Source organism: Acipenser ruthenus, chromosome 7 (genome assembly GCF_902713425.1).
Source record: "Acipenser ruthenus chromosome 7, fAciRut3.2 maternal haplotype, whole genome shotgun sequence".
Lineage (NCBI taxonomy): Eukaryota > Metazoa > Chordata > Actinopteri > Acipenseriformes > Acipenseridae > Acipenser > Acipenser ruthenus.
Genome location: NC_081195.1, coordinates 1,446,153 through 1,473,554, shown reverse-complemented (window position 1 = coordinate 1,473,554; position 27,402 = coordinate 1,446,153). Strand labels below are relative to the sequence as shown.

At 39.6% G+C, this 27,402-nt stretch overlaps 1 protein-coding gene across 1 annotated transcript; it reads left to right on the top strand.

Annotated features, from left to right (window-relative positions):
- The first annotated feature begins 3,668 nt into the window (after window positions 1-3,668).
- LOC117415221 (ectonucleoside triphosphate diphosphohydrolase 1-like) lies at window positions 3,669-27,292 on the top strand. Its single transcript, XM_034025271.3, has 9 exons — window positions 3,669-3,785; window positions 16,370-16,497; window positions 17,245-17,362; window positions 19,075-19,225; window positions 19,451-19,610; window positions 20,157-20,390; window positions 21,247-21,630; window positions 22,238-22,375; window positions 24,590-27,292. The coding sequence occupies exons 1-9, from the start codon at window positions 3,770-3,772 to the stop codon at window positions 24,797-24,799; spliced, it is 1,539 nt and encodes a 512-aa protein (XP_033881162.2). The 5' UTR covers window positions 3,669-3,769; the 3' UTR covers window positions 24,800-27,292.
- The last annotated feature ends 110 nt before the right edge of the window (window positions 27,293-27,402 follow it).

The window sequence follows — 27,402 nt, the reverse complement described above, 5'->3', positions numbered from 1 at the left end:
TGCTGTGCAGTGATTATGTCATGTGACTACAGTGTATGCAATCTAGGTGAGAAATTAAAATACTACACACTGTAAACAAGAAAATAGATGTCTCTAAAAAGGCTATGTGTCTGCAGCAGATCCCATAAAGCAGTATCCAGCAGGAGTTTTACACAGCGATGGAGGTAAGCTCTTCTGTACGTCCTGCAAAGTTAATACTGTCGATCACTACCGAGAATCAGCTGTTGACAGGCATTTAGATTCAAGTATTCACAGAAAGAGAAAGGTGGAAATCCAGAGCAGTAGTGCAACTGCTTTACTTGCAAAGAAACAAAAAACGGTGACCAGACAGAGGCGTTTGTTTGCGTAAATATCCCTCTTGAAAAAATAGACAACTAAAGTAAATTCTTCAGACTGAGTGTAGCAAATGGTGGAGTGATTCCTTCATCAGCCCACCTGAGACGTGAATACTTACCTAAAGTTGCCGAGTATCACAAGCAGGAGATTATGGAATTGGTTAAACAGTCTGGTTGCTTGTCAGTGGTCACTGACGAGTCGCTTGTTTCACAGTGGTTCCGCAAGGATATCTGTTGCTATGACAACACATGTTTGAGTGTTAAATAAAAGGATGTTTTGCACCCTTAAATACAGACGTGAAAAGGAAGTCACTGTGTCAATTAGGACCCGAGTTGCTGGGTAGTTCTGGGAAGAGGATGCAAGGCCTTTTCATTTACATTTATTACGGCACATGCATTTACAGCCTTCAATGCATTTATTGTAATAGATAGGCACGATTTTGTAGCCTTCGTGGAAAAAGTGTATCCTTCAAATACATTTCAAGGGAGCTTGAAAAATCAAACAATAGCCTATTGTCTGAAGCATGGTAGAGCTCTTATCCCTTTTCTAAATGGCTTTTGTCTACATTTATCACTCAATATAGATTAAAGCTATTTTTTTAAAGCAACTACTTCACAAGGCAAATTAGTTTTACATCCCATTATTAACAGGATAGGTTTTCCATTACTGTGGCAGTTTTTTAAAGCAAACCTTAATCTGCAAAGCAGATGGGATTCCAGACCCAGGATGCCTTGCAATGGTTTATGACATCAAAGCAGATGATATTCCAGACCCAGGGTGCCCTGCAATGGTTTCTGACCTCAAAGCAGATGAGATTCCAGACCCAGGATGCCCTGCAACGGTTTCTGACATCAAAGCAGATGAGATTCCAGACCCAGGGTGCCCTGCAACGGTTTCTGACATCAAAGCAGATGAGATTCCGGACCCAGGGTGCCCTGCAACGGTTTCTGACATCAAAGCAGATGAGATTCCGGACCCAGGGTGCCCTGCAACGGTTTCTGACATCAAAGCAGATGGGATTCCGGACCCAGGGTGCCCTGCAACGGTTTCTGACATCAAAGCAGATGGGATTCCGGACCCAGGGTGCCCTGCAACGGTTTCTGACATCAAAGCAGATGGGATTCCGGACCCAGGGTGCCCTGCAACGGTTTCTGACATCAAAGCAGATGGGATTCCGGACCCAGGGTGCCCTGCAACGGTTTCTGACATCAAAGCAGATGGGATTCCGGACCCAGGGTGCCCTGCAACGGTTTCTGACATCAAAGCAGATGGGATTCCGGACCCAGGGTGCCCTGCAACGGTTTCTGACATCAAAGCAGATGGGATTCCGGACCCAGGGTGCCCTGCAACGGTTTCTGACATCAAAGCAGATGGGATTCCGGACCCAGGGTGCCCTGCAATGGTTTCTGACATCAAAGCAGATGAGATTCCGGACCCAGGGTGCCCTGCAATGGTTTCTGACATCAAAGCAGATGGGATTCCGGACCCAGGGTGCCCTGCAATGGTTTCTGACATCAAAGCAGATGGGATTCCGGACCCAGGGTGCCCTGCAATGGTTTCTGACATCAAAGCAGATGGGATTCCGGACCCAGGGTGCCCTGCAATGGTTTCTGACATCAAAGCAGATGAGATTCCAGACCCAGGGTGCCCTGCAATGGTTTCTGACATCAAAGTTGAGACATAATCAACATGCTCTTAAATCTCGTTTGTTTGACCACATGAAGAGATGCATAAGTGGTATAATAAAAATAGTTTAAAACAAGAGAATTGTATTAACTTCACTGATATTTAGGTAACTGATGCTGTGTTCACTTCAACAAACAATAAAACTCACTCAGAGTCCAAATGGTTTCCAAGTTTATGCTGTGAGAAATCACTTGCCATGACACTGCTGGCACTTCTAATTCTCAATGCAAATCAGTTTGACCTTTTGTGCACTAATAAAATAAAGAAGCAGTTACATTTTTAAATAGCCATCAAATGGATACATATACCCTATACAATATATATATATATATATATATATATATATATATATATATATATATATATATACAGGTAGTGGACTAAAAAATGGAAACACCAATGTAAAGTCACTTAATAGTGCGTTGGGCCACTGTGGTATCCCGCTCTGTTATCCCGCTCTGTGGAGTTCTCGGCGGACCGTTTTTGATGAAACTGGCTGCTCGCGCCCCAGGTTGAAATTTGCAGTCAATTGATCTGCAGTTGCTCGCCTGTTTTGCCTTGCACTTCGAATTAATGCATGGATATCACAATCCTGGAGTATGTGCTTCTGCCCACTGTTGCCCTTTGCTGAGTATGTCTTTCCATCAGAGTTCCATGCCAACATCACCTTAGACACTGTTGCTTGTGAAACATCAGCAATTTTAGCTGTCTTGGTCACTGAAGTTCCTGCCAAACACACCCCAACAATCACCCCTCTTTCAAAGTCACTGAAGTCTCCTCTTGCAGCCATGCTAGCCATAATTATAGGCAACCAGGCCTGTCCAGCATGTTTATACATGACCCTAAGCATGCTGGGATGTTATTTGCTTAATTAACGCATAAGTCACACCTGTGTGGAAGCTCTTGCTTTCAATATACTTGGTGTCCCTCATTTACCCAGGTGTTTCCATTTTTTTGTCCACTACCTGTATATATATATATATATATATAAACAATATATAACAATTTAGGGTTTCCTATTAAATCCATACACTCAAGTAACTAATGTTAAACACTTATTACCCATTTCACAGTTATTCATATCTATTGTTTTTCTGTTCTACTTAACAAACCTTATAATCAGAGCCATCAATCTGTTGTAGCAACATTTGCCCTAGTGTTTACTAGACGAGAAAGAGAGCACCAGCTATAGGAAGTGCCTGTGTTTGACATTTTTTAAATAGGTATGAGGAAATGAGAAAAAAGGTGCATGCTAAGATGGTCTGCTGTCATCTTTTCTGTATAGTTTAGCAAATGAAAAACAGCCCCCATTTGAGAATCATCAAGAAGCTTCTGATTACTGAGAACTTGTAGAGTACCTTAGACGATTATACAGTATGCCACACTGAAAAAAAAAAAAAATGGTTATCAAGCATTAGGTTTGGTCTGTTAGAATGGTAACAGTGTATTACAATACACCCATCTGTCACTGTGAGCGACGACTGTCTGGGCTTGAACATCATCGACATTGAGAGGCACACTAAGCTGCAAGAAATAACTGAGAAGAGAGGGCTGGACAAAGAGGAGCTGCAGAAAGACATGCCCCTCCCACTGCTGTTATAAATGGACTGTGGGGGTGGATAAGTCCTGTTGAGAAACGTCAGAAAGCCTGTTAACAGGCAGAGAGAGAGAGTGAGAGAGAGAGAGAGAGAGTGAGAGAGAGAGAGAGAGAGAGAGAGAGAGAGAGAGAATCTGACTGTGGGAAGTGATGGACACAAAGAGAGGTAGGAATAACAGTCTGTCTCATACTGAAACACCAGAGCTTAGAGTAACAAAGGAATTAGAAATAATGTACAAACTGAAGCCTGTTTTTTTTTTTTTTTCTCAGCGGCAGTTAAGGTTAGAGATTAAATGGAGATTTTACTCTGGAGAAAACAAAAGTAAAAGCCTTTCAATTTAAAGGTTAACACTGCGTTACGTTTGATAGCCATTAAAGTTGACTGATTGTTCAAACAAAAGTGGGAGTGCTGTGTGTTGCATGAAAACTTTTCAGCAGCATTCATAGCTGGTTATCCCTCTGCCTTATACTGCAGAGGGCTTGTCCAGTTGCAGTTGTGTTTTTCATTCACTTTTGGGAATAGCTGCACAGGTTCACTTTTTCTTCTTTCTACTTCCTTATCCTGATAAATGCAAGTTTCTTTCATACGAGTAACATCATTATGTGTGTCAGGCCTGCTCGAATGTTAAACTGTGAAAACAGTCAATTAGGAGCACATGCTTGCTCCTGAGCCTGCTCTCCGATACAGCCTCCTGTTTTTTTCACAGTCAGTGCTATCTGCTCCTCGCACTGTGCTGCTACAGTGTGTGCCTCCAGGGAATGTTACTTACAGATCAGTGGCATTGCTGCTGACATCCCCAACTGTTCACCTGCTAACTCATAGCAACACCCAGCAACACAGTGGTTCTCTTTCAATTTACAACCGCGACAAGACTCTGAATCAAGGTGATAGTTAACGGTATCTATCAAACTGCTTTTGTGTTCTGTTTCTATTAATTAGTATTGACTCAAATGATTTATATTACCAGTTTTTGCAATTGAATTCTTACTTATCAATGCATTTAAAAAAAGTTAACAGGCAGATTGCCTCATGTCATTTTTCTTTGCATTAACATTGTTGGGGGATTGGGTTCTTAAACGTTTACCCTCGAGGGAAAGGGTTGTTAGTCCAAAAAGATAGTGATAGAGAGTGGAGGGAGAGTGTGTGAGTGGAATATATGACCAGACAAAAGAATTGTAACAAAAGAGCATTCAACCTCCACGTACCGAGCTCAGAAAAAGAGGCTGAAAGATTAATGACATCGATAGTTCTTATCAGAATGTAAGAAACAATTGCCTTTGTATGTGAAGTGGTCTCAGTTAGGCAGCATTGTATTGCAGCAATTCAATCATGTTGAGTATTTTTGCAAGGTAGAGAACAATGCTGGTAAGTGGTTAAAGCCAAATAGAAAAGATCTTCAGTCCAAGCTGTAGTAATGACTGGAGCTGTATAGGAGAATACGGTCAGTAATTTGATCTTTGAGGTAAAACTGAAAGACACTAAGTCAAATAAATACAAAAAAAAACAAACAAACAAAAAAAAAAACGACTAGCAAAAATAGTTTTAAAGAGGACCCACTTGATGTTTTGAGTCATCGCCATGGGGATCACAATCCTTGCCATTGTAATAAAGATTCTAAGCGATATTAGAATTGATTAATTGAACACAGTGTTTGTTATTTGAAATGTTTATTAAGCTTATATTGGTGTTAGTCTTTTACATTGTCATTAGTATTTTTTACAGTACCAAGGAAAAAGAACTTCCTGCATAACTCTTACATATAGCTGTTGCCAATGCCGTTAGTAGCATCAGGAGGAAACCGCTCCTGTTTGAGTGGTTTCCAAGTGAGTGGAGGTGAATGAGGAATATGTGATTTTCTCACCTAAACCTAAAATCTAATGTGAGAGTGACATGAGGTTCTACCTGAAATCTAATGTGAGAGTAACGTGAGGTTATGAACATAATTGAAATCTTTTATTTAACATTGTGCAATCAAAGAAACTACAAAATGATATCGCAACAGTCTACCGGAAGCCATAATAGTAATACAGTATTTCATGTTAGATTTCAAAATGCCAGATGTTTCAATTCTTGTCACTTTTTTGTTAAGTATATGGAAAACTACAACGCGGTATGTAATTCAATATGTTAACGTAATATTATTCAGCAGGTTTCATTCGACTATGTAAGTTAATTCTATAGGGTGATGCAAAACATTTGGCCATAGCTGTAGCTCCATTGAGACATTATAGTCTAAGTTGACTTTACCTTGAATTTGTCTAACATCAGTATATTTGGAAACATTGCCTCCCTTTTTGTGTTTTTTTATTTTTTTATTTTTGACTGAGTATTTGTATTTATTTATTCTTTTCAGACAGTGAATGTCTTTCATGCAAAGTAAATAGTACAAGATCCAATCTGTCAGCTAGCTCATTAATAACCTCCCTTAGGTTTGCTGCACTTCTGTAGATAATCTGTGGTACAGCTCACACCTTGCAGTCCATCACTGTACCCTGTTAAGAGACAAACCAGCTCATGTCCTTCTCACATGACAGAACAGATTGTGGACATTGCTTCAGCACACACTCTTCATAACATTGCAACACAAACACTGCAAATGCACCTGCAAGCATACATTCATGTAAGACGTCACACAGGAAAGGCTACAGCTGTAATCTCCAGGTGCCCCCACAATGTTGGAAAGCAGGTCACAAACAACTCTGAACAGCTTTAACATGTGTGTTCAACTGTAACATTCATTCAAGGAACTTAGTCAAATAAATTGAGTTTTATCTTAGACGCTGTAATTTCAACATCAGGAAATTCCAAACTAATGAAATTCACTATTATTCATCATGCCAGGTTGTGTAAAACTTATAGATTGACAGGAAGACTTATTAGACAATGTGACACATCTGTGAGACACCATTCATGTGTACATTATAATAACTGTGGGCAGTGTATATGGTGTTGATCACTTCTAAAAGTTTACCAAAGCAGGAGCACAGCAAAGTGTAATAAAGCATAGGAAAAGCATGGTTAAGCATAGGTAAGTGTAAAAAAAAGCCAGGGATTGTAAAGCATTTTAATAAAACGTGGCAAACCAGGGTAAACTATGGTGCATGCATAGTACAACCATAGACACAAACATGGAGTAAAGCTGCAAAAACAGCATGTAGAACTACTCTGGTAAACTTTTATAAGGGATAGCCCCAGAGGACAGGTCAGAGCAGGGTTATATAGTTAGGCAAATCATTGACAATACTGCCCATACAGATACAGATGGTGTGTCACTGCAGCAAGCAGTCCCAGCGCTAATCTCTCTCATAGGATGCACGTACTGTTTGATTCCTGTAGCTACGGTGATAGCAGTGTAGCACAAGAAGCACATGGGTTACAATTGAGCATGAGGCTTGAAAGTGTCTCTTATTAAAAACATTAGCCATGCTTCCACAGCAGTTCCAGTTTTCTCTATGTTTGTGGACAGGGCCGTTTTTGTTCTCAAACATGCGTTTTCATTTAATCTTTTCACTATATGTGGAAGCAATGAAGCAGTGTTCTGTTGCAGCTCTAGTCAAGTCATTAGATCTCTTTACAGTTACTGTCCATAAAAAGGTTTTTGCTATGACAAAACATGAATTACCAAAAGGGTTTCTTTATGTTGCTTCTAATCATGAAAAGTTATTTTTAATCAAAGCCCCTGGAGGGCTGAGTCAGTATACCATTTTTAAATAACAAAAACAGATGGCTTGCCAAACGTGTTTCCGTACTGTACGTTTTCATCTCTCGTGTATTTATCAGGAAACTTCAGGATGTCCAGCATCGCCATTATTGTCATCAAACAAAACGCAGAAAAAAATGGATAACGCATTTCCTGGTGTTAACACTGATGCGGTGTAAGCTAGACTTTGACCTCAGAATTTCTGTTTGACCCATCTTTATGTGTGATCAAGTCAGGGAAACGCACATTAGGGTTAACACTTATGGTTTAAGCTTTAGTTGGGGCTACAGTATCCTCCCTATTACTGTATCTGTCCCTTTGTACTTCAAAACTACATTTTATACAACCCGTCCGTGTCTTTTTATTTTCTTGTGCAATGATACACGTGGTACTTTCTGTTACAACACCATTTCACAAACTATTTTGCATGGGGCCCCCAAAATATAGGTTAGCATAGGGCCCCCTCACCCTTTAATCCATCCCTAAGTCCATGAGAGGATCTGTTGAAGCTATCAGTTGTAAAATTACGCTTTAGATGTTTTTCATTGCTGTACTTTAAAGCATGTACATCAGTGTGATGCAGAGTTCGTTTACCAGGGCATACTAAATTCAAACGGTTATTCGAACAATCCCACACAATATAGAAATGATCCAAATTGACGTACAACACATTTATAAAAGTCTGATATAGCTTGGCAGTGTTAGCTAAAGTTGGACACTGTCATAGATATCATTTTTTTCCAAGGTAGCCCTTTTATTAGTTTTCAAAAAGTACCTTAAACAAAACATTTTTTGGTTGAAGTCACCTGACTCCTCTTTGCTGATTTTGTTATGCAATAGATAGAGCATACTAGCCACAGTTCTGCTGTAATTAAAGAGTGCGAGTTTGTTTAGTGTGTGCATGGGAAGACAAATAGTATATTTCCAGACAGTAATACTTATCTTTTACCCTTCCAAGTGCAAACACAGCATGACTGGGTGGTTGGTTTATTTTGCAACATGTATTAAATAAAAACATGAAACAATTGTTTATTTAGTCTGCTAAATAAACAAATAATAATTGTAGGAGTGCTGTAGTTAACCCTGAAACTGCAAAATGTTCAGTTGTGAAACAGAATTGTGTGTCACCAGTACTGCTCTAAAGGGAAGCTAAGCAAAAAAGCAGAAAAGTGATTTCCGCTTGGTTGTGTCGAACAACAAAGACCTGCATTCATTGATAACAGCTTTCGTCTTTGTGTATTATGCTGGTGGTCAAGGGAAATACATGGGAAGGCTATTAGCTGGACAGACAGGGTCAGTATTCAGTGTTTCAGCAACCCGCTCTCAGACACACGGCTGGACATTCAACTGCCTATTGTGTGTGTTCTATCTATAATTTGAAACATTTCTAGTATTCACAGAACCAGTTTTAAAGTTGCGTAGTTCTACATTTCTGGCTTTGAAAGTGATACAAAGTCACATGGCTGTCCAGTGAACTGTCTGTGTTTTCTTATATATACAGTATAGGTATATATTATTATTATTATTTGTTTACTTAGCAGATGCCTTTATCCAAGGCGACTTACAGAGACTAAGGTGTGTGAACTATGCATCAGCTGCAGAGTCACTTACAATTACGTCTCACCCGAAAGACGGAGCACAAGGAGGTTAAGTGACTTGCTCAGGGTCACACAATGAGTTAGTGGCTGAGGTGGGATTTGAACCGGGGACCTCCTAGTTACAAGCCCTGTTCTTTAACCACTGGACCACACAGCCTCCTATATATAATTGAAACATTTGTTTTGTCCTCAGACTTAGATTCATTGTAGTCTTTGACTGAAGAAAATTGAAAATGTTTTCAATAGAACTTTTTATGCATGTCTAGATTACAGGTATTGTTTTAGTTTTTTTTAGCCGACACCCTTATTTAATTGTTACAAGATATCACATTATTTTTACATACAATTACCCATTTATACAGTTGGGTTTTTACTGGCACAATCTATCTATGTCAAGGGTACAGCAGCAGCATCCCCCACCTGGGATTGAACCCACAACGCTCTGGTCAAGAGTCCAGAGCCCTAACCACTACTCCACACTGCTGCCCTAGTTTAGTAACTTCATCCTCCTGTACCCAAAGATAGCAATAGGTGGCCTGTACATACATTCAGGTATACAGTACGGGGCAGTGCTTTTACCCTCACCCTAACCCTAACCCTAAAACTCCCTGTGTTGGTGTGGGCAGAGTTGGTATTGTGACAGACCTCACACTCTCCAGTCTTCACCTTTCCACACTGTCGAGTGAAAATGGAAATGGTTAGTAGAGATGCTTCAACAAACAACACACAATACTTCCACTATATAGAAACATGGTCAAATAGTAAGAATGTACTGGATCTTTCTTTTACATGAGTGCTGCTCAGTATTATTAGCGTTGTTTTATTCCTCTGGCTTTTGACAGAAAAAAGAAGGGAGGTAGAAGTTGTGTTGGGCGGTTGGCTCCTGCCCATTCACAAGCAGCATGTTCAGTATCAGCCTAGGATGCAAATACTACTCCTGGTGTTTTCCATACTACTCTGATTCAGAGAGCATTGTCAGGTTAAGGCATGTTGAGTATTGCTCAAACAGTACAGATGCATAACCACTGGGAGATTATTTGGACTAGAATTATCACAGCTAAAATTATTACTATTATTATGAATATTATTATGCGTATGACAGACCACTCCATCTCATAATGCACTTTATCATGCTTTAACAAATATACTTTTTTTTGGTGTCCAAATGGTGCTTTTTCTGGGAGATGATAGACAGACTGCACTTGCTCTTTTGCTTTCTGTTTTGTTTTTTTGCTATGTGTTTTCAGCATCTTTTGTATGATATACAGTATTCTAGTGAAGCTGATTCTGGTAATGAAGTAATTTCTCTGATGATGTTTGAACCAGGAGTAAGAAGGAATTCTGTAAATAAACAATATTGAGGCTGCAGAAATGAGCAAAGCAAAGCAAAATCACTGTCACTGACTCTGAGAACAAAGTCAGCTCTGTATCACCGACACATGGCAAGTGATGAGAGCAGAGAGAACAATAGAAACTGATACAAATGAAATGCCTTGCATATACAAGATGCTGCTGATTTCCTTTTGGGATTCCTAGACACAAGGGCATTATTGTGGGGTATACAGAGGAGCTCCTGAAGTTTCATCTTTGATATTATTCATGTCTTTTAACATAACAGACAGTGGCTGTATTCTGCACAGTTCACTTCCTTTTCCCTGTGGTTATTCAAGAATCCCAATCTGAGTTTGTAAAGGTGTAGCACTGCAGAATACTCTTGCAGTATTAGGAGCGGTGCTGTCTGCGTTGTGCTCCAGGGAAGGATAGAAAGGTGCTGCATTTGGCTGAATATCAATTGCCCTAAACAGAGAGCTGCCTGGCTGCCTGGGACCAGCCCAAACAAGCACACATTCTGGGGAATCCTACCTTCCTTCCAGCCTGAGTCTCTCCCACAGAGGACAAACAGCAGCTCAGTGAGGATGAGCAAAACAATTACAGCACTAGATGGAACTAGAATGTCTGGCTCTTCTGTACAGGCACAGTGCTCCCTTATATTTCCCACTCAGATCATTCCCCAGTTTGGTTAAGTTATAGCTCCTTCCTAAGGCGTGAATTGACGATGGGAATGAGAATGTAAAGATGGGAGCCCAGCTAACAAGGTTGAAGTTTTTTGCAGGTATCAGACTTTTAAAGACTGTCACCCACACCTGTGCTGTGCAGAAATGGATTAGGATCCTGGAGTGGCTTTGACACTCACTGAGAGTAGAAGCAGGGTGATCTTTGGGATACAAATTGAACATTTGTGAAACTGCAACAATGTTAATATATTGTAATAACTGTACTGTGTTTTAAAGAATATAAAGCCAGCAGAAAAAATATTGCAGAAAAGGGAGAGCAGGCATTGACCTAATGTTAGAAAAAAAGCATGTCTGTATGCCAGTGCTTATTGGTTCTTGGAAACTGACCAGTAAGACCTGAGAAATGATCTAAGTTTGTCCTTATCTCAGAGCTGCAGGAGCAGAAGCCTGTGTTAACCTTGAGAGAAAAGCAGAACGGGCATTTCATTTAATTACATTAGAAAAGTGTTCACAGTGAAAGTTCTTATCAGAAAAGCAACTAACTTTAACAGGAAAGAAGTTTGTAAGCCAGAATCACGGAGCTTCTTAGGCATTGCAAATAAAAAACAACAACCTTCAGACAGAATTACAATTCAAACTAAAAAGAAGTGTTGTAAAATTTAAGTTTTACTGTAATAGAAAACAGAAGTATTTATTAAACTGTTAAGTTTAAAAATGAAACAATGTAATACAAAGCTGTAACCTAGTTTACTAACTTGGGCACATGCATAAAGCTACAAGCATGTTGTCAGTAGATTTACTGTAGGGTACCGCTTGGCTCTGTCTGCCTGCCTAAAAGCAGTACTGGGACATTCAAAGCTGGTTTGCTGGTCAATTGCGTCTCCCATCAAGACCCTTAGCTATGTATAAACTGTTATATTTTCCTAACAAAAAGCACTATATGAGCAAGGCAGTACCAGACATTTTGGAGATAAGAGGAATATGCTTTGACAGCCAAGCTGAATTTATTGGTCAGCTATGGTCTCGAAGCCAAGGTCTATCTACATGTGTAATCTTTTACAATTGACTAACAAACAGTACCTTTTGGGACCAGAAGAAAGGAGTTAATGTGCTGATCTCCATTGCCTCCATGTGCACTCATGCCTGTTACTAAACAATAAGCAAAGAATTGATGCAGAGGTTATAACCCTGTACTTGACATGCTGTAATTATGAATTCTGAATAAATCTAACATCTTTAGATCTCTGAATCCCTGTTATTATTATTTATTTCTTAGCAGATGCCCTTATCCAGGGTGACTTACAATTGTTACAAGATATCACATTATTTCATATTATACATTATTTTACATACAATTACCCATTTATACAGGTGGGTTTTTACTGGGTAAAGTACCTTGCTCAAGGGTACAGCAAGTGTCACCCACCTGGGATTGAACCCACGACCCTCCAGTCAAGAGTCCAGAGCCCTAACCACTACTCCACACTGCTGCCCTAGATAAGTATAATAGGGCACTGCATTTACAAAAAGAAAGCTAAAGCATCAAAGCATCAAAGAGCTAAAAAGTATAGAACTGGGACACTGGTAAGAGGATAGTTTCCCATGAAATCAATGCAGCTTGTCCTTTAGAAGGTAAGCCACAGGATCGTTGCAGACATAACTTTTTATATTTCTCTAACAGGTTCCTTAGATATCCATCTTATTGGATTCACTTAAAGAATACAGCACATTATCTTCTGGAAGTTCCTGTATAGATACAAGAAAAGTCAGTCACTGTAAGCTAAAATAGACAGTTAATCTGATTTTACATTTAACATTCGCATTGAAGTGCCTTTCCTGACATCTGTTATTGTATTAGCTCTGCTTGAAGACACTCAGTGATGTGAACGGTTCTAATGGATGTGGAGTTTGCTGACCTTGTTTCTAATGACCATTCTTTGTACATACTGTATTCTAGATTACAGTAAAAGTCACACAGGGTGTCCGCTGAGTTTGTACAGTCATCCTGACTGCATCTGGTGAGAATATGCAGCAGAACAGGCTAACAGTATATGAGCTGTGCCTGTGCTGGCCCTAGGAGCACAGCCTGAACAAACTGAACTAAACCATATATGAGCTGTGCCTGTGCTGGCCTAGGAGCACAGCCTGAATAAACTGAACTAAACCATATATGAGCTGTGCCTCTGCTGGCCCTAGGAGCACAGCATGAATAAACTGAACTAAACAGTATATGAGATGTGCCTGTGCTGGCCCTAGGAGCACAGCATGAATAAACTGAACTAAACAGTATATGAGATGTGCCTGTGCTGGCCTAGGAGCACAGCGTGAACAAACTGAACTAAACCATATATGAGCTGTGCCTGTGCTGGCCTAGGAGCACAGCCTGAATAAACTGAACTAAACAGTATATGAGCTGTGCCTGTGCTGGCCTAGGAGCACAGCCTGAATAAACTGAACTAAACAGTATATGAGCTGTGCCTGTGCTGGCCTAGGAGCACAGCCTGAATAAACTGAACTAAACAGTATATGAGCTGTGCCTGTGCTGGCCTAGGAGCACAGCCTGAATAAACTGAACTAAACAGTATATGAGCTGTGCCTGTGCTGGCCTAGGAGCACAGCCTGAATAAACTGAACTAAACCATATATGAGCTGTTCCTGTGCTGGCCTAGGAGCACAGCCTGAATAAACTGAACTAAACCATATATGAGCTGTGCCTGTGCTGGCCTAGGAGCACAGCCTGAATAAACTGAACTAAACAGTATATGAGCTGTGCCTGTGCTGGCCTAGGAGCACAGCCTGAATAAACTGAACTAAACCATATATGAGCTGTGCCTGTGCTGGCCTAGGAGCACAGCCTGAATAAACTGAACTAAACAGTATATGAGATGTCCCTGTGCTGGCCTAGGAGCACAGCCTGAATAAACTGAACTAAACAGTATATGAGCTGTGCCTGTGCTGGCCTAGGAGCACAGCCTGAATAAACTTAACTAAACAGTATATGAGATGTGCCTGTGCTGGCCCTAGGAGCACAGCCTGAATAAACTGAACTAAACAGTATATGAGATGTGCCTGTGCTGGCCCTAGGAGCACAGCCTGAATAAACTGAACTAAACAGTATATGAGATGTGCCTGTGCTGGCCTAGGAGCACAGCCTGAATAAACTGAACTAAACAGTATATGAGATGTGCCTGTGCTGGCCTAGGAGCACAGCCTGAATAAACTGAACTAAACTAAACATAGTTAAAACAATCCCAACTCAGATTTGAACTGCTGGGCTGGCTTTTAGTTGCTATGCTCTCTGTCTTTGGAACTCCGTCTTCAGTCATGTCAGGAATGCTGGCACAGTTTAATCTTTTAAATCAACTTTAACAACATATTTGTTTGCGTTGGCTTATTCTTGAGCTGGATTGACTGGCCAAAGGCTTTTTTTTTCTTTTTTTATTTCATAGCGTTTTTATTGTATAGTGCCCTGGTATGCTCCGCATGTATTGTATTGTACTGGTAAAGTTGTGCGTCATTTCTGCATGTTATATACAGGTAGGGATGTCACGATACAAAAGTTCTCTCAGACGATTATTCTGTGGGGTATTATCACGATAATTGTAATGCAGCCAGGGCCGGATTAACGCATAGGCAAACTAGGCATGTACAAATTTGACTGGAAAAACTTACTCACTGACATTCAAACCGAGGCATGTATCTCAAAATCAAATTGTTCTGACAGGTGTTACGCACATTTCTGTAACATTACCACACTGAATTCTGTATCCCCACATTATTCCACGCTTCGCTGATCGCTGGACCTACCCGAGCCCCGTTGTGTTCTCCATTGAATTCTGCTGCAGTTTGCAACAAATATTGTAAACAAGACCAAACTAATTCTGTGGCAACATAAAAAATCATGCGTTGCTCAATACACGAAACCCTTGATTAAAGTAACCTTATACAACTTGTTTTTCTTTTAAAACACATTTTCATTCTATTACATGTAAATGCTGTTCAGAAACATCAAGCGTGCAAGTCCAGCGATCTTTGAAAAAAATGAAGCTGTGTCGGCGTGGAATCATCAAGGGTACAGAATTCTATAGGGTACAGACATCTACCATATGCAACACCTAGCTAAACTTACTTGCATGCCAAAACATTGGCGATTTCTCTGGTCTTGAGAAAAGGGCATTTTATTTAATGAAGCAAGTGAAAACCCACCCGATCAACAAAAAAATAAAAAAAAACAAGGAAACATTATTGACGATTTTGCGTGCAGTAAACAATAACGTATTTGACTACACCACAATGCACAGCACAGGTATGTTTGTTTTTTTACTATTTATTTTCGTGGACTATTGTGGAGCTACCGTTAGTGAAAAAAAGTTTGAGTAACCTTCAATATATTACTTTTTTTAACTTCATATGGTGTTCCTTGTTTGTTTGACCTTTTTATTCAGTAAATCAGGAAAAGTCATTGTCGAGCTGTGCTACAGGATTTAACATAGGCTTCATTTTTTTCCCGGTTTTTTATTCTGAAATGTATTTAGCACACCCGTTTAATTTTCAAGTTGTTCATAATAACTTCAAACTGAGAATTCTACCTGTTTTAAAAAGGTGGAGAGGCGGCTGTTTCGTACAGCGGTATCGGCGCTATGCTTTTAGTGCGAGAGGTCCCGGGTTCGCGCCCGTCCTCCGCCTGTGTGTGGATCGCCTCGCCCTGTGTTAACGGAGATCGCTAGTCAGAAGTGGACGCAGGTACCCAGCCTGGTGAGCAAATCCACGACGGACTTGAGGCTGGCAGGGGAGAGTGTAGTAGGCACGGGGGAAGGCAGCAGTTTCGTTTGGTTGTTTCTCATAATTGTTAGTTTGATTTTAAGCATGTTAAAAATGTCTTATTGCCAAATCCAATAGGTACACTATTACTGGGTTAAACGCATTTCTAAATGGAACAGGTCACATCAGTCTGCCCTAAGTTTTAGGACCATATAACAACGACGCTGAGAGTCAGAACCCAGGGGGTTTAAAATGCAAACTGTTTATGACTTTACTGCTGACCTGTACATCAACTAAATGCTAGTGTTAAAATGTTTGTCCTCCTTAAGCTGTGTAGCTTAAAAAATATATGATTTGGGTTTTTAATCATAAAACGGGAATAATTAAAACGCATTAGGATTATTATTATACACGCAATTGGTTTTACTTTTTAATAAACACTGTGTTCTCCATCTACTGGATGTTCCTATAGTTTTTTCTGCATTCTGCCGATTTAGTTAATGCGTCTTTCTCAGTGGGCAAAATCATGACTGTAAATAAATAAATTACCGGGATAATTAAAAATATTGCCGATAGATCGTCTTATCGCAACACCCCAATATACAGGTTATGCAATATCCATGAGGTGAGCAATATACTGTACATTGCTTAAGACCTTGTTTTCTTAACTTCCAGACATGAAACAGAAGAACCCCTGGCACAGGCAGCTCACTGTGGTCATCGCATTCCTCTTTGTTTTGGGAATTATCGCATTAGTTACGACAGCCGTTGTACAGAACAAGCCTCTTCCCAAGAACAGTAAGGTAAATTAATATGAAAACTTGGAGTTTAATAACTCTCTAATTAATCTCTCCAAACTGCTACATAGTAACTGTTGACTGAATACAAGATTTGTGGGTAACACTTTACATGAAGTGTCTCTAACGACTGTGTGTTTACATATAGCAGTTACTTAGTAAATACATGTGGACTTACGTTTTTCTGATACAGTTGTGTCCTTACATATATCATGCAAAACGATTTGCACGTCCTATACTGTATATATAAAATCAAATGATGTGTCATAAGGCTTTGGAGGGCTGACCTGATGTCCCCAGCAGTGGAACAGGCATCTCCAATGATGTATCAAATTGGCTTTCATGATGCTCCACTGGTCTGCATCAAATAATCTGTACACTAAAGAGACTCAACTGCAGTGCTGTGTTGGTTGGTTTTCATTACCGTTGCACACAAAGGAGCGTTTCAATGAAGTATATAGCAACAGTAGGTCCAATACCTTGTGTAAAGCTTTAGGATCTAAGTCTAGGCTGATTCATTCAAGGAACCTCTATTCTTGTTGTCCAGAGGCATTAACTAAGAGCCTGATGAAGCAATGTCATTGCTAATGTTTTATATGAATAATTGAGGAATGCGTCACAAACGGCTGCTTATTTCCTACTGTGCACGGGTGCAATGTACTGTATGACTACATCTTGTTTCATGTACCCTTATTACATTTGAAATGCTGACCCTGCTTCTAAAGAGTTGCCCTGTGCTCTTCTTCTCCACAGTATGGCATCGTCCTGGATGCAGGTTCTTCTCACACCTCACTGTATATCTACGAGTGGCCAGCAGAGAAGCAGAATGACACTGGAGTGGTGCAACAGCTGCATGTCTGCCATGTCAAAGGTACACAGAGCATGCAAGCAGCGTCTGAAGTCAGGAGGGGCCAGGGAGGGGTCAGGGAGGGGCCAGGGCCTTCAGCTGCTCTGCTCCCTGCCTTGCAACTCCGTCCCAAGCCATATCAGGATTGCTGGCACAGTCGAGTCTTTGAAATGAAATTTAAAAACAGATTTGTTTTACGTTGGCTTATTCTTGAGCTGGGTTGACTGGACAAAGGCTTTTTTGTTTTTTTATTTGATAGAGTTTTTATTGTTAGATGCCCTGGAAGGCTCCGCATGAAGAGCACTATATAAAAGCAAATTGCATTGTATTGTCTACTTTTGTGTTTATTACAAACATCCTCTGGCAATTCTTTAGTTCTCTGAAAAGTGTTTATTTTTTCCATTACTCTGTTTCCTCCTTGCTGGAGGCAGTTACAAACAGTTACATGTTGGTGGCTGAGATCATTAGAGCCAGAGATTATGAGAGCAAAGTTCCATGATGAACAATCAGGATTTTATACATCAAATATACTGGCACTTTGACCCATTCTCACAAGCAAGAGGGTAAGAGTTCAATGCTTATTATAAACTTCAGATATATGCAAGACTATAAAAGTGACACATGACTGCCTCCACAAATCATTCACAGTGTGCATTGCTTTTCTCTGTGTCATATCTTTTTGATGAAGTCATTTACTTTTACACTTTGTATACACATAAACATCGAAGAATAACTTTTCTATGTTATTAGCGCAAATACAGGACAATGCAATTGAGTCATTTAAATGCATATGAACAATCCTGATGATGTTAATGAAGCCTATGAAACTCAAATATTCTCAGTTCACCAACCATGAGATTGTTACTGCATTAGCTCTGCATTCGCGTGAATATGGATATTCTCAGTGTCATTTCACAAAGCGATGTCTGCAGCTCTTCAAAGACAGCGCACGTATTAGTTGTACACATGAAAGACAAAGATTTAAAGGTGAAATGGTTTAGGGCCTGCATTTCGTGGTACGAACTTCAATTCATTTTAATTAAATACATTTGTGTTTGGAAATCCATCTCACAAGGAAGTAAATATTTGGGAAGGGAAAAAATCCTCTTTCATAGTGATTATTAGACAAGATGCTTAATACATACCTTAGGACATTTACAAACAGCACATCATTTTTGGAATGTTTCTGCTGTGGTCTTACATTTATGAATTTGTATCTATTTATTGGATGTGTTATTTATTTCACCAAGCAAATAAAAAAAAAAAAAAAAAAAAACCTTTTCAGGTGTGACCTGGGCAAGAGACAAAAACATTATTTTTACGAGATTGGAAAAAATTTTCATAAGAGCAACAATTTTTGCTGACATGTTAAAAAATAATAATAATAATAATAATAATAATACAGCCTGAGGAAATTGGTCCGGGATGAAGATATATGTATACTTTTTTCCTTTTGCACAAATTTCAGTTGTTACTCTGGGCCATATTTTTTAAGCGTTTACTCTAGTCCTTAATTACCTCTTATTTTTTCTGAAAGAGGGAAGACACCTAAAACACTCGCAAGATATTAGGAGTTCATTCAAGAATGGAGGAAACACTTTGAAAATATGTCCCTCTGTGTCTTACTATCTAAGTGCTGTGTATATGCATACAGCTGCTGTATGAAAGAGTGTTTCTATTTTCCAGAATGCTAGGACGACCACTAATTGTCTCTCCCCATCTATTAAAACAAACAGGCCCTGGAATCTCCAGCTATGCAATGGACCCAGAAAAGGCAGGGAGATCTCTACAAGATTGCATGGATGTGGCGAAAAGAATAATTCCTGAAAGAAGACATGAGGAAACCCCAGTGTCCCTCGGAGCGACAGCTGGCATGCGGCTCCTCAAGTATTTCATTTAACTGCATTTAACAATCTGACAAGCGCTTAGGATCCCTCAACAGTTTCATGACTGTCCCAGCCTCCTCTGTTTTAATGCACTATCTAGCCTGAATCAAGTTTAATGAATAGGTTCCATGCTATAAGACTTAATTGCTTTAAAAAGGAACACATTGCACTTCTCTGCTGGAGTTGCTGTGCATTCAGCGGGACTTTTGTGTGCTTTGACTTCCAGGCTGCAGAACCAAGAAGGCTCGGAAAAGGTTCTTTCATCTGTGGAAAAAACGCTGTCCTCTTCCCCCTTCGAGTTTCAGGGGGCACGGATTATCACTGGACAGGACGAGGGGGCATACGGGTGGATAACTGTCAACTACCTGATGGGCAACTTCAAACAGGTATATCCAATCTCACTGTGGTATACTGTAGGTATGTACTGTACGTAAAGAAAATCAACAGCACATGTAAATGCGTACATATTTTTTCATTAGTTAATGGTATTGGACATCAGATTGAAGTTGTTCTGTTAAAAGTACTGAAGTGATCTGCAGTGTCAACAAACCTCACGACTGTCAGCTTAAAAGGTTTACTCGAATAATGTCTGGACTGTTAGGATCAAATGTGTACAGTAGAAAAAACTCAAAAACCATCCAGATATTTGCTTACCTTAATTATTCAAGCATAGCACACACCCTTGTTACAAATTGCAGGAGCATTTCGCTGTGATAAATGAAGTTTCTGTACAAAGCGCTCGGTATCCTCTGGTTATATTCTTCTATATTCCTGCCAGGTTAGTGTACCAGAGGTGCACATTATACATCAGATGCAAGGCAGCTCAGTCATGCATGTTATACGCAGGGGAGTGTTGTACTGTAAAGTTACGGTATGTCTTTTCATTACTGTCAGCAGCTGATCTCGTTGTCTCTCTGTCTCTTCATCTCCAGGGAAGCGGGTGGTTAAATCTTTGGCCCAAGCCTGAGACCACAGAGACGCTGGGGGCTCTCGACCTCGGAGGGGCTTCCACACAGATCACATTCGTTCCAGAAGGAGAGATTGAGTCTTTAGAGAGTTCCCTATATTTCCAGCTGTATGGCAACAAGTACAACGTTTACACACACAGCTTTCTCTGTTACGGAAAGGATCAGGCTCTCAAGATCACGCTGGCTAAACAGTTACAGGTAGAACTAATGCAGCTGAATTACACTCTTCTAACCAAGGAAGAAAGATGGGTCAAATAGAGAGGGGGTTATCACATGTGTTCTGTATGATTATGGCATTTTGATTGCAATGTAGTCCAAAACAGCGATGCAAACCCAATCAACGGATTCAAATACACTTTGTATATCCTGGGTTTCATTTGTAAACAAAAAGGTACCGGATAGTTTTTTGACATTTTGCCGTTTGGGGTGCAACACAAACTAGTCATTTTCTTAATATACATATTTGCAGTATATCGTTACAGTATAGTTTTAAAAGGCAGCGGATCTGGGATCTGGTACAACTTAACTCCGGTATTTATCTGTTCAGCATTCTCTTATTAGGAATATCATATGGTGATATCTGTACCAAATTAATATGCCAAGTTCTTAATTTAATTTAATGTAATTATTCTTTTTTTTCATCATAAATTGAAATGAAAAAGAATAAAGTGGACGTAAAGCTCTCTAAGTTATGTTAACAATGTTCTCTATAAGGATGCAGTATGCCAATGTGATCTCGAGAAAACCATCCCGTTATCTCGTGATCACAAGAAGATTTATCTCAGGATCTCAAGAAAATTGAAGTAATTACTTCCGTTTTCCTGACATAATGTAACTATCTCAGGAAAGCAAAAGTAATGCCTTCCTTTTTCTCGAGATCCTGGGTTAATTATCTTGTGATCTCAATATAACAGAGATTGTTTTTCTTTTCTTTCTTCGATTGCTGTCACACTGCTGTCATTGGTATTTTCTTTTAGCGGGAGTGTTAAAATAGGCTTGATGCCCTGGAAGATCCCCAGTGGAGTGATCCTCTGCCCCTCTCATTTCATTTCAGGGACATGTTCCAGATAGCCTTGAAGATCCCTGTTTCAACCCAGGGTTCATTAAAAACATGTCTGTGCACAGCATCTACAGCAGCCCCTGCACTGCGGGAGAGAGGAACACAACCAACACACAGGGAAGGTTCCTTCTCAAAGGAACAGGCAACGCACAGCAGTGCAGTGATAACGTCAAACAAATATTCAACTTGACCCACTGCCCGTCATCCAGCTGTTCCTTTAACGGGGTCTACCAGCCACAGCTGCAAGGGAATTTCGGGGCTTTCTCAGCATATTATTTTGTAATGGCTTTCCTAAATCTGACAACCAGTGAAAGGCCTGTCACACTGGTTGAAGTCAAGGAGAAATTGAGAGAGTTCTGTTCCACACCCTGGCAGACAGTAAGTGACACTCCTCTAATATGTTTGATGGTTTGTCTACCTTTTGGTTAAACCTTTAAAATAATGTACTCAAATTCATAATGAATTCTGACTGAATCCCACAGGAATAACACCTGAATATCTTAAGCACTTCATCTGAGTTCTGAAGTCATCTTGAATTCAGCCCTGTTAATTCATCATCATTTTAATAAACATTTAGGTTTCCCTTTCCTTATGAATTCACTGTTTATTCTTCCCTAATTCATCCCCTCTTACTCGCCCACCAGGGGATTGTGGGAAGTGTTAGTTCATGCGTGAATGCACGCCTTATACAGCATTTTTTACAAAGGAACATGGAATGAATACGGGTAATTAAATCCACATGAGTTAATAGGGGTCTGAATTCACAATGAATGACTTCCGAACTCTGAGGAAGTGCATTAGAGATCCAGGTGTTATTCCTGTGATATCCAGTTGGAATTCATTAGGAATCTGCAGACATTATTTCAAAGTATTACCAGCTTTGCCATGCTGCTAGTCAAATGTGATTCCTTGAAGCCAAACCCGCACACAAATCAGACACCAAACAACTCAAGCATTTTTTGTTTCTTTCTTTTTTTCTTAACAGTTAAAGGAGAACTTCCCAAATGTTAAAGAGAAGTATCTGGGTGAATACTGCTTCTCAGGGACTTACATCTTGACCTTGCTTGAGACTGGATATAAATTCAGCCCAGAGAACTGGAACACAATTCGCTTCATTAAGAAGGTAAACTGAAAGCAGACTCTATCTTTAAATGATATTCACTGCACCCACATTGAGACGTATAGGCTTTTAATAAACTATATATTGAGTTCTTGAATTAGTAGACTGCATCACCATGCAATGCAAGGTGTAACCAAACCAGACACACAAAACAATATATATATATATATATATATATATATATATATATATATATATATATATATATATATATATATGTATATATGTGTAGATATATATACGTGTATATATATATATATATATATATATATATATATATATATATATATATATATATACAGTACTGTGCAAAAGTTTTAGGCAGGTGTGAAAAAATGCTGTAAAGTAAGAATGCTTTCAAAAATAGACATGTTAATAGATTATATTTATCAATTAACTAAATGCAAAGTGAGTGAACAGAAGAAAAATCTAAATCAAATCCATATTTGGTGTGACCACCCTTTGCCTTCAAAACAGCATCAATTCTTCTAGGTACACTTGCACAAAGTCAGGGATTTTATAGGCATATAGTCAGGTGTATGATTAAACAATTATACCAAACAGGTGCTAATGATCATCAATTCAATATGTAGGTTGAAACACAATCATTAACTGAAACAGAAACAGCTGTGTAGGAGGAATAAAACTGGGTGAGGAACAGCCAAACTCAGCTAACAAGGTGAGGTTGCTGAAGACAGTTTACTGTCAAAAGTCATACACCATGGCAAGACTGAGCACAGCAACAAGACACAAGGTAGTTATACTGCATCAGCAAGGTCTCTCCCAGGCAGAAATTTCAAGGCAGACAGTGGTTTCCAGATGTGCTGTCCAAGCTCTTTTGAAGAAGCACGAAGAAACGGGCAACGTTGAGGACCGTAGACGCAGTGGTCGGCCAAGGAAACTTACTGCAGCAGATGAAAGACACATCATGCTTACTTCCCTTCGCAATCGGAAGATGTCCAGCAGTGCCATCAGCTCAGAATTGGCAGAAAACAGTGGGACCCTGGTACACCCATCTACTGTCCGGAGAAGTCTGGTCAGAAGTGGCCTTCATGGAAGACTTGTGGCCAAAAAGCCATACCTCCAATGTGGAAACAAGGCCAAGCGACTCAACTATGCACGAAAACACAGGAACTGGGGTGCAGAAAAATGGCAGCAGGTGCTCTGGACTGATGAGTCAAAATTTGAAATATTTGGCTGTGGCAGAAGACAGTTTGTTCGCCGAAGGGCTGGAGACCGGTACACGAATGAGTGTCTGCAGGCAACAGTGAAGCATGGTGGAGGTTCCTTGCAAGTTTGGGGCTGCATTTCTGCAAATGGAGTTGGGGATTTGGTCAGGGTGGTCACGCCAAATATTGATTTGATGTAGATTTTTCTTCTGTTCACTCACTTTGCATTTTGTTAATTGATAAATATAAACTATTAACATGTCTATTTTTGAAAGTATTCTTACTTTACAGCATTTTTTCACACCTGCCTAAAACTTTTGCACAGTACTGTGTATGTATATATATATGTTTTGTATATATCAAATCACACAAATAGTACACAAAAGAGTACAGTGACTCACAATTATCCATTTAAACCATACGTAGCGTGAGTTGTGCATTGTGACATCTTTTGCATTGTGGTTCTGATGCTGGCTTGCGGTATGCAGGTTCGCTGGTTCACACCCAGCCTCTGCCCCGTTACACATAGTTCTGCTCATTAGACAAATTTAACGGAGATCCTCATTTAAGACAATTAACCTGTGTGGCCACTGTTGTTCCATGTTGGGGTCAAATCATACAGTACTGTACTTGAGTTCTGTGTGAAGGGCAAGACAAGGTACTGAACTCTCCCACTCCACATAGGACCCAATGAACTGTTCATATGATAAATACAATAAATGTGGAGCTGCAGTATTTTTATGAATGGTGCGGCATGTACAGACCTTGACACGTTTCATCAGTAATGTTTTCAATTCAAACACTCAGCAGTCAAAGAGTGAGGCAAAATGCTTTCATTAAAACGTGTTGCGACAAATGATTTGAACAGTGCATAATCTATGAGTCATTGTTGATGTAAAGCAGATTTCTATGCAGTGCTGTCTTCTCATGGTGATAATACACTGGCATGAACATGAACAGAATGGACAGATTCTGCTGATTTTGATAGGAATCATATTTAAAGCACGAGGGAAGGAATCGCATTGTAATGTTGTGTGTTCTTGTGCAGATTGGGGATAGCGATGCTGGTTGGACTCTTGGTTACATGCTGAATCTCACAAACATGATTCCTTCAGAGGCCCCCTGCTCTCCTCCTCTCCCTCATGCTGGCTACATCTCCCTCATGGTCATATTCTCCTTGCTCCTAATGGGGCTCCTTGTCACCGGATGGCTCTGCTTTGGAAAAAACACTTGCACATCTCAGAAAGAAGTTGTTTAACAATACACACACACACACCACACACACGCACGCACACACACACACACACACATGCACAACACCACACACAGACACACACACACAACTGTGAACCCAGAATGCTGTCATTTGTTTCCCAAAGCACTGAGAGGGTTACGGAAACCCTGTATTTCTGTTTGTTTCTCGTCTTTTTTTAGTTTTTTTGACTATATGTTATTACTTTTTACTTTTTCTGGACACATTACCTCAAGAAGAAAAGCCTGCCCTTTGATATTATGTGGCATACCAGTCCTTTTTACCAGGTGTTGTGAAATGATATTGAGTAAACCGATGTGGATAGACTTTTTTTCTGTTGGACACATTATCAAATGCCAGATATGCAAGAGCAGGTCATGTAGCAGCGTTTCCTTCATGGATAATTTCATATCTGCTGAAAACGTTCTCATATCAGTGTTTGAACCCCATTTTAACCCATTGAAGTGTCTTCTGTCGAACTTTTATTTAACATTCCTTCCCCTTCATAAATAACTTTCAAAGACCTCTAATGATGAAAGTCCAGCGATGCTCAGGAGAATGCAACAAGGGATCAATTACAAAGGGCATTATGTCATTTGTATTATTGTTATTATTATTATTACTGTTTAATCTTAGGAAACTATTTTTAAATGTATAAACAGGCGCTGCACTGAGTATCTTAGCCAACTATATAAAAACACAACTATTTTTATATTCCTTTTTCTTGTTTTGTTTTTCTACTATGTATATATATACACACACACACACACACACACACACACACACACACACAACACTCAAACAAGTATTAGGACACCCAGATAGCAGGATTTATAAAGACCCACTGACAGGAAAAAGCAGCCTTCACCAAAAGCTGTAGAGAAATACGCACTACATGATTTTCAGACTTCCACCAGAGGGCAGTATAGCCTACTTTATGCTTATTTCTACTTCTCTGTTTCATAAATATTAATTTGCCTTTCTCTGCAAAGCAATAAACAGTCATCACATGACAAACGATACAGATCAATATAAATAACAGTAAGTGATTTAAATCAAAATGTTACAATACTGACCCAGATCACAAAACCTCAGACGCGTATTTGACATGACCTCAAGAGATGCCTAATTATTTGAGTCCAGCCGCCGTCTGACACCCCATCCTAAGCGTGACTGCAAAGCATAAGACAAATCTCAATGCTTCCATCTTACTGGGCCCAGTTACCAACCCCATCGTTACAAAACTTGCAAGAAACTTATTCTAACCCTTTCAGAGTTCTGAGTTGTTCTTGGGGCAGTTTCATTACATACATATATTGCAAAGATTGATCTGGGCCCCGTGTCATATTATTTTTTGTATTATTATTGTATGACAATCTCGCATGTAGCTTTTTGTTCTTTCATTTTAATAAACATATCTCCAACAACAAGTGATTTTGAAATCCTTAACTTGTTGACAATTACCCCCAGACTCCTCTGTCAACACGCATTGTAGTTTTTAATGAGGTGTTTTTTTAATAAACGCAGCGTTGAATATACTTATACTGTATAATATAAAAGTAAAGCAACATGAAAATTGTCCAGCCTGGTTTTTGGATAATTGAATGTCTGCTATACTGAAGATTTTGGCTGAGCTTGAATTCTTAGGGATCTAAGTCATTCTACTAGTTTTGACTTATTCTCAAATGATTCAGGTGTACTAGCCCCATTGTAGAATTGCAGAACTCTCATTTGGTTCAGCAGAGATATTCATTTGTTGCAGAAAAATCTCGATCATTAATGAGATTTAGTGGTCAATAATTAACAGATGTATGTTATTGGTTCCTTCAACTGCTGGTGTGTACACGGGGCATTGCATTGCTAATGACAGGAAGTTACACATATCCAGACATTGTCCCCCTGACGACACTAATTATGCTGTTTAGTATTTCTAGTCTTTGTGTATAGATATGCATGGGTAGCAGTGTGGAGTAGTGGTTAGGCCTCTGGACTCTTGACTGGAGGGTTGTGGTTTCAATCCCAGGTGGGGGACACTGCTGCTGTACCCTTGAGCAAGATACTTTACCTAGATTGCTTCAGTAAAAAACCAACTGTATAAATGGGTAATTGTATGTAAAAAATAATGTGATATCTTGTAACAATTGTAAGTCGCCCTGGATAAGGGCATCTGCTAAGAAATAAATAATAATATGCAGTATATATGCTCTGAACCAGGATTGGTGTCTGCCCTGCGTGATTTTCTATAAAAGAGCATTATCTAGTGGCACACTCAATTTTTTTTTGTGGAAAAGCATGACCAGTTAATAATAAACCCAGTACTGTACTGGAAAAGTGCACATACCATTTACTCTGCAGGCATGACTGATTTCAATGTTAAATGAGCCACTAACTCTGTCCTTGGGGTTTCAATGTTATATTCATTCCAGCACAATTTGAAGGATTGTGTGTAATACTTAGCTGCAATATTTAATGGCATATTTTTTTTCAGCACTATCTGAGCATAATCTGAATTTCTCAAATAAAACCAACAAAAATGATGAATAATAATTCTAAGTTTCTTGTAGTCCCAAAGTCGTTCTTCACAGAGTGAGGGCTCCAGCAGTTCAGCC